Source organism: Neospora caninum, chromosome Ib (genome assembly GCF_000208865.1).
Source record: "Neospora caninum Liverpool complete genome, chromosome Ib".
Taxonomy (NCBI): Eukaryota; Apicomplexa; class Conoidasida; order Eucoccidiorida; family Sarcocystidae; genus Neospora; species Neospora caninum.
This window is the reverse complement of record NC_018386.1, coordinates 1,627,376-1,641,650: the sequence shown is the minus strand read 5'-3', so window position 1 is coordinate 1,641,650 and position 14,275 is coordinate 1,627,376. Positions and strand designations below refer to the sequence as shown.

Genomic DNA, 14,275 nt, shown 5'->3' with positions numbered 1-14,275 from the left:
AGGCCGCGCATGATGACTCACACGGAGTTTCGACGGCGAAACATCCAATTGCACACAAGAGAAAACTGATTGGGTGTATTTTCTCTTTAAACCGCCCGTGCTTCCAACGTATGTCTCTCTTCCGTGTGTGGTACGTGGAGGCTCGGCGATTTAAGCTTTCCGCGCGCGGTTTTTGTGGATCTGTGCTTGTCGGACGGAGACAGCGGCCTCGCGTTCGCGCACACATTCGCGCATCACTGCCAAGAAACAATGGGGAACCTTGCCCTTTTTATGAGTATTTATGCCTTCTCTCTTATCTACCGAACCGAAGCATTCACCATTGGCCCAGGTTCCAGGTTCTGCGCAAGACAGTCAAACGTTGGCGGAAATGTCTCGCAAGGTTGCTCAGTGCACGCCGGACGGGGAGTCTACACCTCCTCACGGCTTGACCCACCGTCGGTCACCTCGCTTTCCTCTACATGGCGCGGCGCGAAAGAAATATCTGGACTAACAGAAAGCACTGCTGCGCCCGTGTTTGATGTTGAAAAAATCCGTCAGATTCTGCCGCATCGGTTTCCCTTCTTGCTTGTGGACAAAGTCCTCGAGTTCGAGCCGGGAAAGCGAGCGGTCGGAGTCAAGCAGATCTCGGCCAATGAAGACCAGTTCAACGGTCATTTTCCAAATAGAGCTATCATGCCAGGCGTCCTTCAGGTCGAAGCACTGGCACAGCTTGCGGGTATCGTCGCTTTGCAACCTCCAATTAGCAACGGCCAGGGAAATTTCTTTTTCGCAGGTGTGGATGGCGTGAAGTGGAAGAAGCCCGTCGTACCAGGTAAGGCATCTTTTGCTTCAGTTTTCAGCAGTAACGGGGAGAGTGATACACAGATTATATGAATTTCTTGCGCATGTGTGCGTGTGACTCAGGCGACACTGTGGTCATGGAAGTCGAGTTGACCGCATGGAAGGAGAAGTTTGGCATTGCAAAAGCTACTGGAAAGGCGTTCGTCGACGGCAAGCCGGTTATCGAAGTTGGCGAGATGACATTTGCACTCGTACGGTGAAATCGCGCAAGGCAGGCTGGCCGAGTCATGTGACAAGCGCAGTGATACAGTGAATCTGCCGCAGTGAATCAAAGACGATGCACCTGCCGGTATTCCCGTCGCCAGCAGTGATTTTACGACTTATCGAGACCCTGCACAGAACTGTCATCGATTTGCTGTTTTGGAGGCTAGGCGACAAGGCTGCTGAACCCGGGGTCTCCGTAAACGCTTCACCCCCACGGTGTATGTTGTCCAAGGAGTCGTGTTCCGTGTTGAACATTTCTACTTACCGACAGAGAGACGTGGTCGCCTTCACTGCTTCCCAGACTACGAAAAAGCCTCTACACACTGAAGCGGCGTTGTAGACTGTACGAGTCACCTTGAGATGTCGCCATGAAGAGGGAAGAGTAGACCGGGTATGGCAGTTTGCATGTGTACTTCAGGCCCGCGATTCATTGTCAGGCTACAGGAAACGTGCGAACAAACCTTACCGGGAAGTTTTTGAGCACACATAGGTGCACTGGACCCACAAACAGGCAGCCGCATAGAACAGACATCACTGTATTCAAAACGTGCGTGACAACGTTGAACATGCCGCTAGCGGTCATTGCCCCTTTTCTGCCAATAGCCTGTCAACTACCTCCGGCCCCAAAGCTCGTGTACAGGTTCATCTCGTACCTCGCGTAATTGCAAGTGTTCACAAGATGCTAGAATGTGATCCTATTCAATTTGCAATGTAAAGTCTTTGAAAAGCCTCAACCCACCTCCATTCTCTTGCACGAGGCCTCGTTGTTGCATGGCACATCTGGAGTGAACGAAATTAATATCTACAGTTTTACTACACGCAAGTCCATCGGATCGTACCCCCCGTCTCAATCTGCGAACGCAATGAGCACAAGAGTCGGAAGTAGTGCGGAAGTGGAGCGCTCACCGGCATAGCCTTCGACGCCGCTGATATTTCTTGGAAGTGACTCCAGTTCGGCTTTATGTAAACATCTTCGATTTCTCTAAGCTATGAAAGCAAGATTGCGGGTGAACATGGTGCCCCGTATCCATCGCAGACACTACCTTGTGAAATTGCTGTTTTAGCATTCTAATAAAGTTTTTAACTTTAACGGTGTCCTCATCATCAGCAGTCTGCAGGGAAATGTCAGCAAAATGTTTTACTGTTGGCGTCGTATCACGCGCACCGTCGTCTGGATAAACTTGTATTGATCGTAGAAGTCAGAACCGATGTGCTCTCTCAATGTCGTCTATAAAAATACTTTAGAGACCAGCGAGGCACAGCTGAATGGTGTGTCCTTGTACCTCGACGGCTCTCTCGTCTTCTGGTGCTAAGTTGTCGGGCCTTCAAAAAGACGATTCACCGGCAGTGGGGCTGTAATCGGGTTCACATCCTTACAGGTCATGGAAGTTCTTCAGCATTCCCCTGAGACTCGGATATGCTGGAGACGGAGAAGAGCGAGTTTAGAACTAAAAAACCGACCTGAAGTACGAGAGCTCCGCAGCTACTGCAAAGGAAATGATGCACCCTTCGTGACTCTACAGTATTAATAGCTCACGGACCTCCGTACTGGTCTTTTAGGCGACTCTCCACTTCGTTGATGACTGAAGGACAACCAGAGTAACCCTTTGCAAACCGAAGTACTGTTCTCAAAATGCGTTGCTCACAACGAACTGGGAACGGCCTCGAGGAATCAGCCCTCGCCAGAGTCACGGCGATGGGGGCCAAAGAGGCGAGACCGAATGCCGATCCGGGTACCCTCATCGTGTCAAGTTTATCTTGAAAGTTCGCCCAGATCCGGGAGATCACGGTCGAATTGCTGCATCGTCCACTTTCGAAGGTGGACCGGCGAGGTGTCTCTACACCGTAGGGAGAGGAACTATCTGTTCGTCATGCTGGCGGAGTCCCTCACCAGGATTTCAAAAGTTGGACAGCAATGGATGTTTTCGTGGACTATCACTCAGAAAAAGCCTATTACCGACATCACTGTGTACTATCACGATGGCGCATGCCAGCGATACCACTGTTCCCCCACGTCTGATTGCTTGTGCTGGCGAGCTCGGACCTCAACCACGACACCCGTCACTAGTCGCCACGGAATGTCATCGCATACTACGCGACGAGCTTTCCACTTGAAAACCGTCCCGAAAAAATGAAAAACGTGTTATCATGTGACAGTCATGTGGAACAGTCATCTGTTTCGAATACATCCTTCCACGAAAAAAGGAAGCCTGTCTTTGTCGGTGCAGTTGCTGTCGGAAGGGAGCGAGTTCCAATAATTCTCACCAGCTTCAGATATAGTAGCCTGATCAGGAAAGTGGCACCGCACACTGAGCGCCGATGTACCCTGAGCAATAACAAACTCCCACAGCTCGCGTGTTGCTGTGTCGCTTTGCCGAGTGGCTCACCTTGACAGAGTAAAGGCGGTACACACGCCCACCGCCATTAAGGCGCAAACAGTAAACTGGAGGAGGGCGGTGAAAGACCCTAGCCTCGAAAGCTCCGCGGAAGTCAGAGTTGTTGGATCGGCGCCGTGAAGAACACGGTGTGCTTCGTTATGGGAAATATCTGAACACCGAAATTGAATGCAAGAATTACAGCAGACAGTATTTCAAGCAAAGAAAAGGAGGGGTAATGGAGGAATGGAGACGGTGCCGTCAGCTGATGCGGACTTACGTCTGAGGATGTGACTCGCGAAGATTGGAGCCCCGTGTAGCAGGATTGGCCACCTGATGATCTGCAGTAATACCCAGATAAACAAAGCGGAGACATTCACGTTCCACACGTGGATCAGCGAAGCGACTGCCTTTGGCAGCAACCCCTTCGGAATCATGTCTCACCTTTATAAAAGATTTCTTGCGATGAAGAAGTTCTCTTCCAGCCAAGGTGCACGAAAGAATAAAGCCGGTACCCAGTTGCATTGGAATGATGAATCCAGCATAATACAATGTGAAGGACCACAGGATACCGGTATGGTGTTCTGGCAATCCATGAGGAGAGGGTCCGCTCCCCGTGACCGGTCCTGCTATTAGGACAAATTTAGGCATGCTTTTAAACGAGGATACAACTTTCAGTGCTTGCATTCCGACGTCAGCCTGCATCGATGGAAAAACGCAGAGCAGCACAACATCCGCTTGTTAAGTTTGCAGAAGGATCCACACGTGCATAAGCGTCTACAGACGTCCTGACACCAGATCCGACCCGCCCATTTCGCATACCGTAGCAATCACGCAAGAAGCGACGGCGCTGTACACGATCAAATCGCCTGGTCGTTGGATCAGTTTCCTTGAGAAAGCCTTGTAGATCACCGCATACTTGATCAGCTCTTGTATGGTAGCCTCCAACAGGAATGTATCGACGAAACTCCACAGCGGGTACCCTGGTCTCACAAACCAGGGCTTATCTGGACGATACGTGGCGAAGTCGAGGAGGCGGATTACCATCATCCATCCTGACCTCACCACCGGCAGCACCAACGAGAGGGGAACTGCAAGCGCCAGCGTCGAGAGTGCCACGTAGGCGAGCTGCAGGATCATGCAGTTGCAGTGCACACAGAACCGATTGGCCAGTGGTGGGTCGGGAGGAAAACCACGAAATATGCAGACGGCGACTCGCCGTTGCTTACCTGTTTCGAAGGTATCTGACGTCCGAAAACCTGAAAAGGAAGAAACAAACAGAACGGAATGTCGAATGTTTCGCTTCATCATGCCGTTTAGCCTCGGTGTCACTGAAAAGCGCTGCAGTGGAGACAGGAATCCCAACCCTGGACTGTCTCGCTTTGCCAGTGCGTATCTTACATAGAAAACAAAGAGGAAAAGAACGGCCGCGGGGACTGTAGCGGTGACGATGAGGCTCCAACTGCCGAACTTAGCCAGAAGTGTACAGCCAAAGACAACCAGGGTGTAAACGAAGAAGACGATCAACGACTCGGCTGTGCATTTTCCCGTGCAGAACGGCTCTTGCTCATCTTCGTCCTCTTTCGGCGCCGCAAAGCTACTGGCCTCCGGCTCTGCCATGATAACGGATTGAGCAGAAAACGAGAAGAATTCGCCGAAACTCTGGAACCCCCAAACCAATGGCCAACACAGTCGCGTACACTGTATACGGCTTGGACGAGAGCTTTCTTTGAATTGACACTGCCGCTCACGGCCGCCGGACGAACTCGCAAGAAGTGTGATTCCGTGCAGCGACACTCTACGGCAAAGATGGAAGCTTTCTTATGTCTGGAGATATGGCCATTCTGTCCCTTTTCGTTTTTTATTAGGATGCGTTGCTTTTCTTGACCATCAGCAAGACATGCGTAGTTGCGACAGCTTCCGACCGTTACCGCACGAACGACGACGCAGTCACCGTGAACACACGGTGTCTCGAATGCATGCCTCTCCGATGACCCGGCCGTCTCGAACTGCTGAAACGGCCAACAAGGGTGATGAATGCACAGTGAGTTGCAAATTTTCCCAAGAATTTAAGGCAGTCGTTTCATCTTCTTGACAACAAAGTGCGCAAAATGTGGTAAACATACGCCCCAGAGAGACGCACACCCGTTCGTGGGCTGCTAGCCTCGGCCGTCACAAAGCGTGGGCAAGGTTTCTTCTTGAATGACGAAATCTCTCTTTCACACAAGCATCCACTACGGAATCGTGGGAAAATGTATTACGGGAAGGGGACTGTGCAGTCACAAAGCCGGAGTCAAGGAGTCGCTCGAATCCCGTACTGTGTGACCCCACTTTCGTTACGGAGACAGGCGGACCAGCGTCGTCTCCGACTGCTCCGCAACTCCGCGCACACAAGCAAGTTTGGAGAGAGAAGCGAAGCTTTTGAGGACGAATCCCCGCCACGCAGGAGCCAAACTCTTGTGTCTTTTAGTGGAGCAGCAACGTAAGACTAGGGTCGGCGGTGGGTATGCTTTCTCTAGTGGACGCCGCAACGCCGCCGACGTACACCTGTCAGACACCTCCAGAGGTGTAGGATGCTCTCGAGAAACAGCCGGCACGACCTTCCGGTGTTTTTAACTGTTCCAAAACCTGTCATGTGGAGGTAGTATTCACCTACTTTTGTCAGAAACAGTGCCTCGGGCGACTCCTGACTCTGATTTAGATCCTTCTCAAGCGACGGACAACAAAACACCGCACGACGTGCGCTCACACCAAGTTCTAGGCGGCTGACCCACAATGTAAACTGCCCTGCTCGAATCCTCTCGCTGGCATCTGGCATGCGGTTGACGTTACAGCCGAGTCTTTTGCCGGTCGCAGATTTAGTTCAGCGTCGGTGTTCATTTCAGTGTTTCGTTCCTTCGTGGATTTCCACAGTTTTCCTCATCCTCCTCGATGCAACCGCGATATATATCTGTATAGTGGTGAAATTATATGACTGTGTTGAATGAAACGACTGTCAAAAAACCTGTGAACGGTGCTTGTAGAGATTCCCGCCCGGGAAGACAGGAAATTCAACATATATATATATATATATATATATAAAGTTCGCCATGAATCCACCACTCGCATCGTGGCGCCTACTCGGCCAACTAAAGCAGGAAAGAAATCATCCCGGCAGAACAGTTTGCTGTTTTAGATTACGAAGCGAAACACCAAGCTGAAGTGGAATCTTGACGCACTGAAGAAGACCCCAAGGCAGATGGCACCAAGACAGCTGATGCAGATGAAGGAGCGCCTTTCGTTTTGAGATCTAGACAGTATTTGAGACTGTGCCGTGCACCGCAATTGCATGTGCTGAAGGTGTATTTGCTTATCGACAAGCGGAAGGTCGTTGGTAGTTCTTAGTGGATTCTAGACTTCAGCAGGTTTTAACTAGTTGTTTTGGCCTCGCAGCCGCCGTCATCTTTCTCACTGCTGTTCCTGGTGCTCCGCCACGGTTTCTCGACCGGGGCGACGTAGTCCGAGTGGAGGCACACGTGCAGATCCTGGACGAAACAGAAGAGAACGCCCTTCCCTTCGTTGGGGATGCTCAGCAGGCACCCCTCACCAAGCAATCCACCGTACCCCACTACCGGACTGGGGTTCGCAATGCTAGAAAATTCACGCATTCTCTCCTCTCTGGTGCGTTTCTTCTTGGCAGACCGAAAAAGTGAAACGCGTAGAACTCTTTTAAAATCGAAGCGTACACTTCACGTTCCTCAAAATCTTCAGCCCCACTGGCAGCCCGCCCCAGGGCTGCTCTCTGCGCACTCTCCCCTGGCCTGACGGGTTCGAGAAAGCTCTCGCGTAACGCCTTGCATTGTTTTGTGCCTTCGCGTCCCCTACCCCGCAACGGCTCTTGCGCGTGCACGGCTTCAAGTTACCCAGAAGCGCCTTCAAATCCTGCGTTGAGCCTTCCACTTCCATGGGCGTCAACGGGATAGCACCACACGGGCGGGGTAGGTGCGGAGCCGCTCGAGAAATTCGGAGCAACTTTCTCCGGTCCTTGGTAGGAGGAGAACGCTGAGGCTGCTGTCGCAACGCGGGACGGGATCGGCCACAGCCCGCTCTGAATCATCCTCCGGGAATGCTGCACGGGATCAACGGCGCACGGACCGTGCGGGCCAGCGCCTGTCTGCTGAAACGCGTGTACGAGAGGGTCGGGCGACCTCCGTAAACAAACCGGAGACGCATCCTTAGTGCTCGCCCCGCGTTCATGAGCTTCTCGGACGGGAGAAGACGGCGGGAATTTCGAGATCGCGTTCGGCCTTCCAGTCGGAAAGGCCGCTGCTAGGAGACGTGCCACATCCATCTGCGACACAGGGAACCCTTTCTCTGCGGCGGTGTACGGTTTCTCCGCGCAGAAAGCAGGCTTCTGGTCGACTCGAGCTGGTGCCCCAGAAGGAGTGCAGTTCTCTACGTGACTCGGTTCAGACGCGTGTGGAGCGGCGCAATTCGCGGAGCTGGCCGGAGACGCGTCTTCCATCGGCGCGTCCTCGAGGCGCGTCTCTCGTCGAGCAACACCCTGCAAAGATCCCGTCGAAGCCTCGGCTGCGTGAACCGCGGAGCTCTGGGCACCCTCGGCACTTGCCTCAGGTTTCCCAATTCGAGGAGAGAGCCTCAGGGTCCTCCAGTGCACGCTGACATTTTTCCGAGGGAGGCAGGCTCCACTCTTCTTCAGCGACGAAGACCTGAAAGCAGATTCACTTTTGGCGGTCCGCGGCTCGTGGCCCACGCCCTGGCTTTTTCCACCCTCTGTCTTGGAGACACAGGAAACGGGCATGCGTTCTTTGCCTCCCGCCGCCAACCGCCGTGGCTTCGGCGCCCGCCGAGTCTCAGCGTCAGCCCCGCGCGTTCCTCCTTTCCCCCCGCTGGCCACGCTCTGGAGCGTCCCGCCTTTCTTGGGCCCAAGAGGGGCGGAACCACTGCTTTTTCCTTGGCGAAAAATCCCTTCCAGGAGAGCAATCGAACTCCGCTTCAAACCCCCACTGGCCTCGCGCACGCCCCGGCCTCGTCGGCCTTCTCCCGAGGGCGACACCAGCCGCCGGGACGCGCCCCGCGCCGCTCGCGGACTGCTGTCACTTGCGGCGTCGTCGCTGAGACGAGGCGCCGCTCTGGCCTTCCGAGGCAACCGCGGCGACCAGAACCCTCCCGTGGCTTCCCGTGACGCCGCACCGTCTTGCCAGCGGATGGCTTTCGCCGACGCGGCTTTCCCGCGGACCGGGGAGAGCGGATACCGCGACCTCTGACGGAGAATGCCTCGCTCTTCTCTGTCGAGCTCGTCGGAGCACGCGTCCTCATTCCGTGGGACTGGAAGCGAGAGCGACTTTGTCCGCGATAACAGGCGGCCAGGCCGTTCCGAGTCGCGAGAGGCCTGCCAGGACCCGGGCGGAGAGAAGCCTGCGTTTTCGTCCGCCGGAGGCGAGGCGGTGCGCCACTGCCTGCCTGGGTTTTCTGCGCCGCATGCACCGGGAAGGTTCGAGCCGAGGTTAGCCTTGGGCGCGCCGGGGCCAGCTGACGCATACGCCAAGGGCTGCATTTCCGTCGAGCCGGGCAAGTTGGAGAACTCCAGAGGCAACAGTCCACCGGTCTTTTTGTGCGCGAGGTCGATAATCGCAAACTCTGAGTCCTGGGAACAACACGAACAAATTCGAACGCACACGCGGCGAAATCGGTGTGTCCCCTCACCGCCTCTCAAACGCGCACGCGAGACGTCGAGAGTCGTCGCGGGAACGGCACCCCTGAGACGCCGCTCTGCAAATCACGCAACGCCGCTGACACGAGACCTGACGTCCAGTTCCCAACAGAAGGGAAACGCAAACTGAAAGCGGCGGCTTTTTTGCGAAAGAAGATTGACAGAAGGGTGTTCGCGGCATCGAGCCCGTAGGACCAGCCCAACCGTCTTCTGGTTCGGTCGATCCCTCCAACCGCCATCGAAGCAACCGCAAAGTGAACGAGACGCTTTTGGTCGCGCAAAGCGAAAGCCACGAGTTCTAGCGAGAGGAAAGGCCTCCACTCAAAACCAACTGCACGCACCGCGACCCTCGAGTTTGGAGCCTTTTCGGCGGATCTGTCCCCCGCGACTTGCCTCGAAAGCATTAATGAAGTTTGCAATGCTGTATCGCCGCCCTCGGGCGACGACTTCTAGCCGCTTCGTTTGGGTCTCCGGCTCTGTGCCAAGCTGAACGCGAACAGGCATGCGCCCGTAGAGGTAGACGCCAGGTCGGACCCGCGTAAAGATGATTTTGTTTGTCCTGCGAAATCGTCGCAGGGACACACGCAGTCGCCCTGCCAACATCGCGGAAACAATTTGCCCCTCTTCAGTTCGCTTTTGGCATCCGCAGGTGGAAAAGAGGGGACACAGAGGACAGACGTTTGTGGCGAAGACCGGAGATGCGAGATTTTCGCGAGAGCCAGGGAAGCCTTGCTGTCAAATCGAGAAAAGAGACACGACGGAAATCTAGGCAAGGGCACCCAGAGAAAAACCAGAGACGGTCCGCTTCCTCCCCGAATCCGCTTCCCGGCCCGCCGAGGAGAACTCTGGCGGCCAAGCACGTCGCACGAGGCCGGGCGGAGAAAGCACCAAAACGAGACAACAAGAGGAGAGAGACAGACGAAGAGAGAGAAAGACGAAGACAGAGAGACAGAGAGAGAGGCACGAGGCAGCTGCGCTCACGACCAAGTGGCAAGGACGTTTTGCGCTGTGCCCCTGGACCCGATGACGCGCGGAGTGGAGCCCTCTCTGTTCTCGTGCTTCGTCGGGCTTTCGCAGACGCTTTCTCAGAATTCGTCCTCACCTCTGGTTCACAAAGTTCGCCAACGCAGTGTCCACCGGACAGGTTCGCGCCGGGTCGTACCGGACCGAGCCGAAGACCGGGCACACGTCGAACTGGACTTTCCCGCTCGCGCGCTCTGCAGAGCTCGGCCAGTGCATGACGCTCGAGCTCGTTCGTCGAAGCAGCGCTGCAGGCCGCGGCGACTGATCAAAGTCGTCCTGACTCCTGCTCAGCGCCTGGTCACCGTCCCCTAGACACTTTGTGCGCAACGCCCCGTCTGTGGGCTGCGTGCTGAAGCAGAAAAAGACACGAACAGAAAACCCGTGGCCGAAACAGCGTCCAGAGCGCGAGGCAAGAATCGAATTCGCACGTCCCGCCCGCCGCTCGGGATTCGTGGAATTTCCGAGGCTCGGAGAACGCCCTCTCACGTCGAAGCAAAGGACACGCCTCCCGCCGCCTGGTAGAGCAGGGGTACGTTTCGTTTCCCGTCTCAGAAACAGACTCGACACTCGAGCCTTCATGCCCCGATATCGACTGGGCGTGCATTGCGTGTGGCCGTCGCTGGTTCGTCAGTGCACGGCGGAGACAGCGTCGCCTGGGACAGCCAAAGAGAAGTTCCAAAAACCTTTGAAAGCCTTCGAGGAAGTTTCAAAGGACGTTTCCGGTCGAGATAGGGACAGAAATCGAGCTCCGTCTTCGGCCCAGGCAAAGCTCACCAAGGAATCGGAGGGATAATTTCGGGAGATCTGTCGAGCTTCATGGCGCCGTTCTCGCTGATGCCAGCCTGCGTGTGCTCGCCACGGCGCGCTCGGAGGGAGGCTTCCGTCTTGTCCCGCGAGAGCAACGCAGCCAGCGTTTTCGCCTGGAAAAGACAGGACAGAGAATTAAAATCACGTGGCGCGAAATGGACAACCGAACATCGGCGGGGGGGGACGCCGCTCAGAGACAAGCGAAAAACGGTCCCTGGCGTGTGTCCCCTCGAAATCGAGACGCCAACGGAGAACGCAGATCGAAAGTGTCAACCGTCTCTGCGAAAACATACCGACGCAAAGGACGGACCTGTTCCTGAAGATCTTTGTTCACTGCCGTCAACGCAGCAATGTGGTTCTTCATTTCTATCTCGCGGTTGCTGCGGTCTCGAAGAGCCTTTTGGAGATACTGGCAAGCATACACAAGGAAGCACCGAAACGCCTTGAGCTCTGTTCTTCGCGCATGTGCCAAGAGGCCGTTTCCAAAACAGTGGAGCACAGTCCCCCCTCCCCCAACGGAACGGTCGCTCTCTGAGGAAGCAGAAGCCTCGTCCCTGCGAGGTATTCCTCGTGTAGAGCGCTGTCCATCGACACCTGCTGGGGCATCTTTTTCTGGAACGAAAGGAATCTTGTCGACTCCTCTGAAGAAGGCGCTAGGCTACGCACAGACAACTTGATGCTGAAGACCTGCAGGCCACATCGTCTCCTATTCTTTTGCACTCGACGGCCAGGGAACCAGCACCAGTCGGCGCGTTTCTTTCTGCTCGAAATGAAACATTCCCCACGACGGCAAAACCACTGGACACGTGGCACACGAGAAGAACGACGTTCAGAAACATCCGACACAAAAAGGCAGGCACCGGACAGGGCCTTGCTGGAACAAAAAACACAGACGAGACGTCACGGAACAACGGCAGGGACTCTCAGATGCACTCACATCAGCTGTGCTGTTTGCAATGCGCAGTTCGGCTTTCAGCCGGTCGTTTTCCTCTCGCAGGACGGTTGCGTCATTTTCTCCTTGAGAGGCCTCGCCCCCCTTCGTTTGCGGCAACGCGGCGTTTCGAGTGCCTGCTTCACGCTGCTTGAGACTTTCTTCAAGTCTCTTCACCTTCAACTCGGCCTTCATGAGTTGCACGCTTCCTTCAACAAGCTGGGCAAACCGCACCACATGCCACGGGTCCCGATCGGGTTTTGACAAAAAAGTGGACAAGTTGCATGCAAACTGGCAGCTCTCTCTGCGGCCGAAAAAAGCCAGCACCACGCGACTCTCGCTGGAGCGAAGCGCCGAACGAAATTCACGTCGACCAGCGCGAATCCATCGGCAGATGTCTGGACCACTGATTTGCAACCGCGCGGACACTCGCCAAGCACAGACTGCTAGCAGAAACTGTGGAACTCCACGAGACGCGGATGCAAACAGAGTCGCGCAGCCCTAGACAGGTACACCGCGCTTGCTATGTCGCATGCGGTGTATTAACTCGCAGAAAGAGTGGGTCTACGGTTGCACTGAGGCCTCGAAGGGACACGAGTCACTTCCATTAAGTCAAGTGCGCGGATCCGCCAACACCGCAGATAGACACCCCCTCGCGGACCACTCCCCCCCCCCCCCCTGCGGCATCCCAGAAGCTTACTTGCTTCTGGTAGTCCTCTACTTGCGTCCGCAGCGCCAAAACGGACTTTTTCAGAACCTCTGGAGGCAGGCCAGCGAGGCCGCATTTTTGGAAATCCGTGACTGGACTCTCCGCGTGGTCTCCAGTCCATCTGCTGCGTGGCCGAGCTGCCCGCGCTCCTTTCTCCGTGAACGCCGAAGATGAAGTCCTCTCGAGGCTAGTTGGCCGAGAGGAACTGTCTGTTGGAGAGGTGTAGATGTGCAGAGGCTGCGCGTTTAGCCAGTTGTCCCGAGGCCGCCGTGAACTGGAGCGCGAAGCGGCTCTCGCGCGGTTTCCCTGCTCGTCCGGTTCCTCGGTTTCCGCAGCTTCCGTTTCTTGTCGCTTCTGCGCATGTTCCGGTCCGAAATCCTTTGCCAATGCCACGTCCGACTCCGCACAGCTTTCCAGCGAGCGGAAAGCCGGTGCCTCAGGAGCTGACGGCGGGGCAGTAGACGAGAGGGTCACAGGAGGTTCGTCTTCAGAGACAGAAACTGCGGCCGCTGGCGAGTTTGCCTTGAATTCCTTCGCGTTCGTAAACGATGGACGAGGCAACTGCGTTCCGCTCGGCAACGGAGAGCCGCCATCTCCTGAGAAAGCGTCACTCTCAGTTCGGCTGCCAGGTTCGTTTCCCGTCGAGTCTGTCGATGTCGCGCGCGAACCTGGCAGAGGAGGGCCGGGTGACTCCTCGTCAAAAAAATCGCTTTGTGTGGCTTTCTCGACACCGCTGGCGTCTGTCGTGAGTGAAAGCTGTCGCTCAGGGCATTCGTTTCCAGAACAAGTTAGTCCGGTACCAGGTCCACAGTCAAACGGGGCTACCAGCGACTGGGATGTTGCGACGGCCTCCGCCGCCATCTTGATTTTGTCTTGTCTTGGCCGGGAAAACAGGAAACAGGAAAAGAAATGAGATCTGTGGCCGGGAAAATCCTCCACATCCGGCAAACCTTGTCGGTACGGGGCTCTCTCCTTCACGGGAAAAGCGCAAGACACGCAAGCGGCTGGTCCGGGAGAAAAGATTCGGCCGTGAGAAAGTGAAAAAGTACGCGGGCCGGAAATAGTGGAGACGGAATTTTCCCCCGGCGAAAAAACGCGCAACACAGCGAAGGCGACGGGGAAAGGGTTTCGGCGTCGAATCTCCAATTTCATTCCTCACATAAAATGGCAGCTTTCGAGGGGCAGAAAGACAATCTCTCGACCGAGTGTCGAACGCTGAAGCTAGTCGATATGCGCGAGGCGCCTTTTCCTGACAGAGCGAGGGAACTCAGCGCCGAGACAAACACACAAAGGCAAGCAAGAAAGCAACGCCGCGTGCTTTCTCTGTATGAAACGCAGCTTTTTCTGAAGGCGTTTTCCCCAGGGAAGCGCAGGAACGAAACGATTCGCGACGCACAGCTGGCGGGCAGAGCTGCAAGGCCACCTCGACTGCAGGCGGCAGGACTGTCGGAAGACAGAACAAGTCTGAATCGCGAATTTTCTGGGAAGCCGAAACTCCGGAACGAAACGGAGACCCTTAAGTTCTTCGGAACGTTTTCATCCAAGTCTTGAACTGCTGAGAAAAGCGTTTAATGTCGGGAACGCAACTTCCGTCTTGCTTCGCACGTTGCCTACCCCTCGAGTGCCTCGGGCATTCACAGCCAAATCCCGTTTGCCGTGGTACAGAAGTAAGC

The 14,275-nt window shown here is 55.3% G+C and overlaps 3 protein-coding genes across 3 annotated transcripts; 1 reads left to right on the top strand and 2 right to left on the bottom strand.

Annotated features, from left to right (window-relative positions):
* Positions 1 to 249: 249 nt before the first annotated feature.
* On the top strand, positions 250 to 1,040 carry NCLIV_004340 (hypothetical protein; the record flags this gene model as incomplete). The annotated part of the gene is made up of 2 exons (XM_003879936.1): positions 250 to 811; positions 904 to 1,040. 2 exons carry the CDS (start codon positions 250 to 252, stop codon positions 1,038 to 1,040), a joined length of 699 nt encoding a protein of 232 aa, XP_003879985.1.
* Positions 1,041 to 2,577: 1,537 nt separating this feature from the next.
* NCLIV_004330 (conserved hypothetical protein) lies at positions 2,578 to 5,039 on the bottom strand (the record flags this gene model as incomplete). The annotated part of the gene is made up of 5 exons (XM_003879935.1): positions 2,578 to 2,627; positions 3,700 to 3,760; positions 4,242 to 4,547; positions 4,649 to 4,678; positions 4,821 to 5,039. 5 exons carry the CDS (start codon positions 5,037 to 5,039, stop codon positions 2,578 to 2,580), a joined length of 666 nt encoding a protein of 221 aa, XP_003879984.1.
* Positions 5,040 to 7,317: 2,278 nt separating this feature from the next.
* On the bottom strand, positions 7,318 to 13,463 carry NCLIV_004320 (conserved hypothetical protein; the record flags this gene model as incomplete). The annotated part of the gene is made up of 7 exons (XM_003879934.1): positions 7,318 to 9,059; positions 9,474 to 9,691; positions 10,235 to 10,504; positions 10,930 to 11,075; positions 11,273 to 11,371; positions 11,900 to 12,112; positions 12,594 to 13,463. The coding sequence occupies 7 exons, from the start codon at positions 13,461 to 13,463 to the stop codon at positions 7,318 to 7,320; spliced, it is 3,558 nt and encodes a 1,185-aa protein (XP_003879983.1).
* Between the last annotated feature and the right edge of the window lie 812 nt (positions 13,464 to 14,275).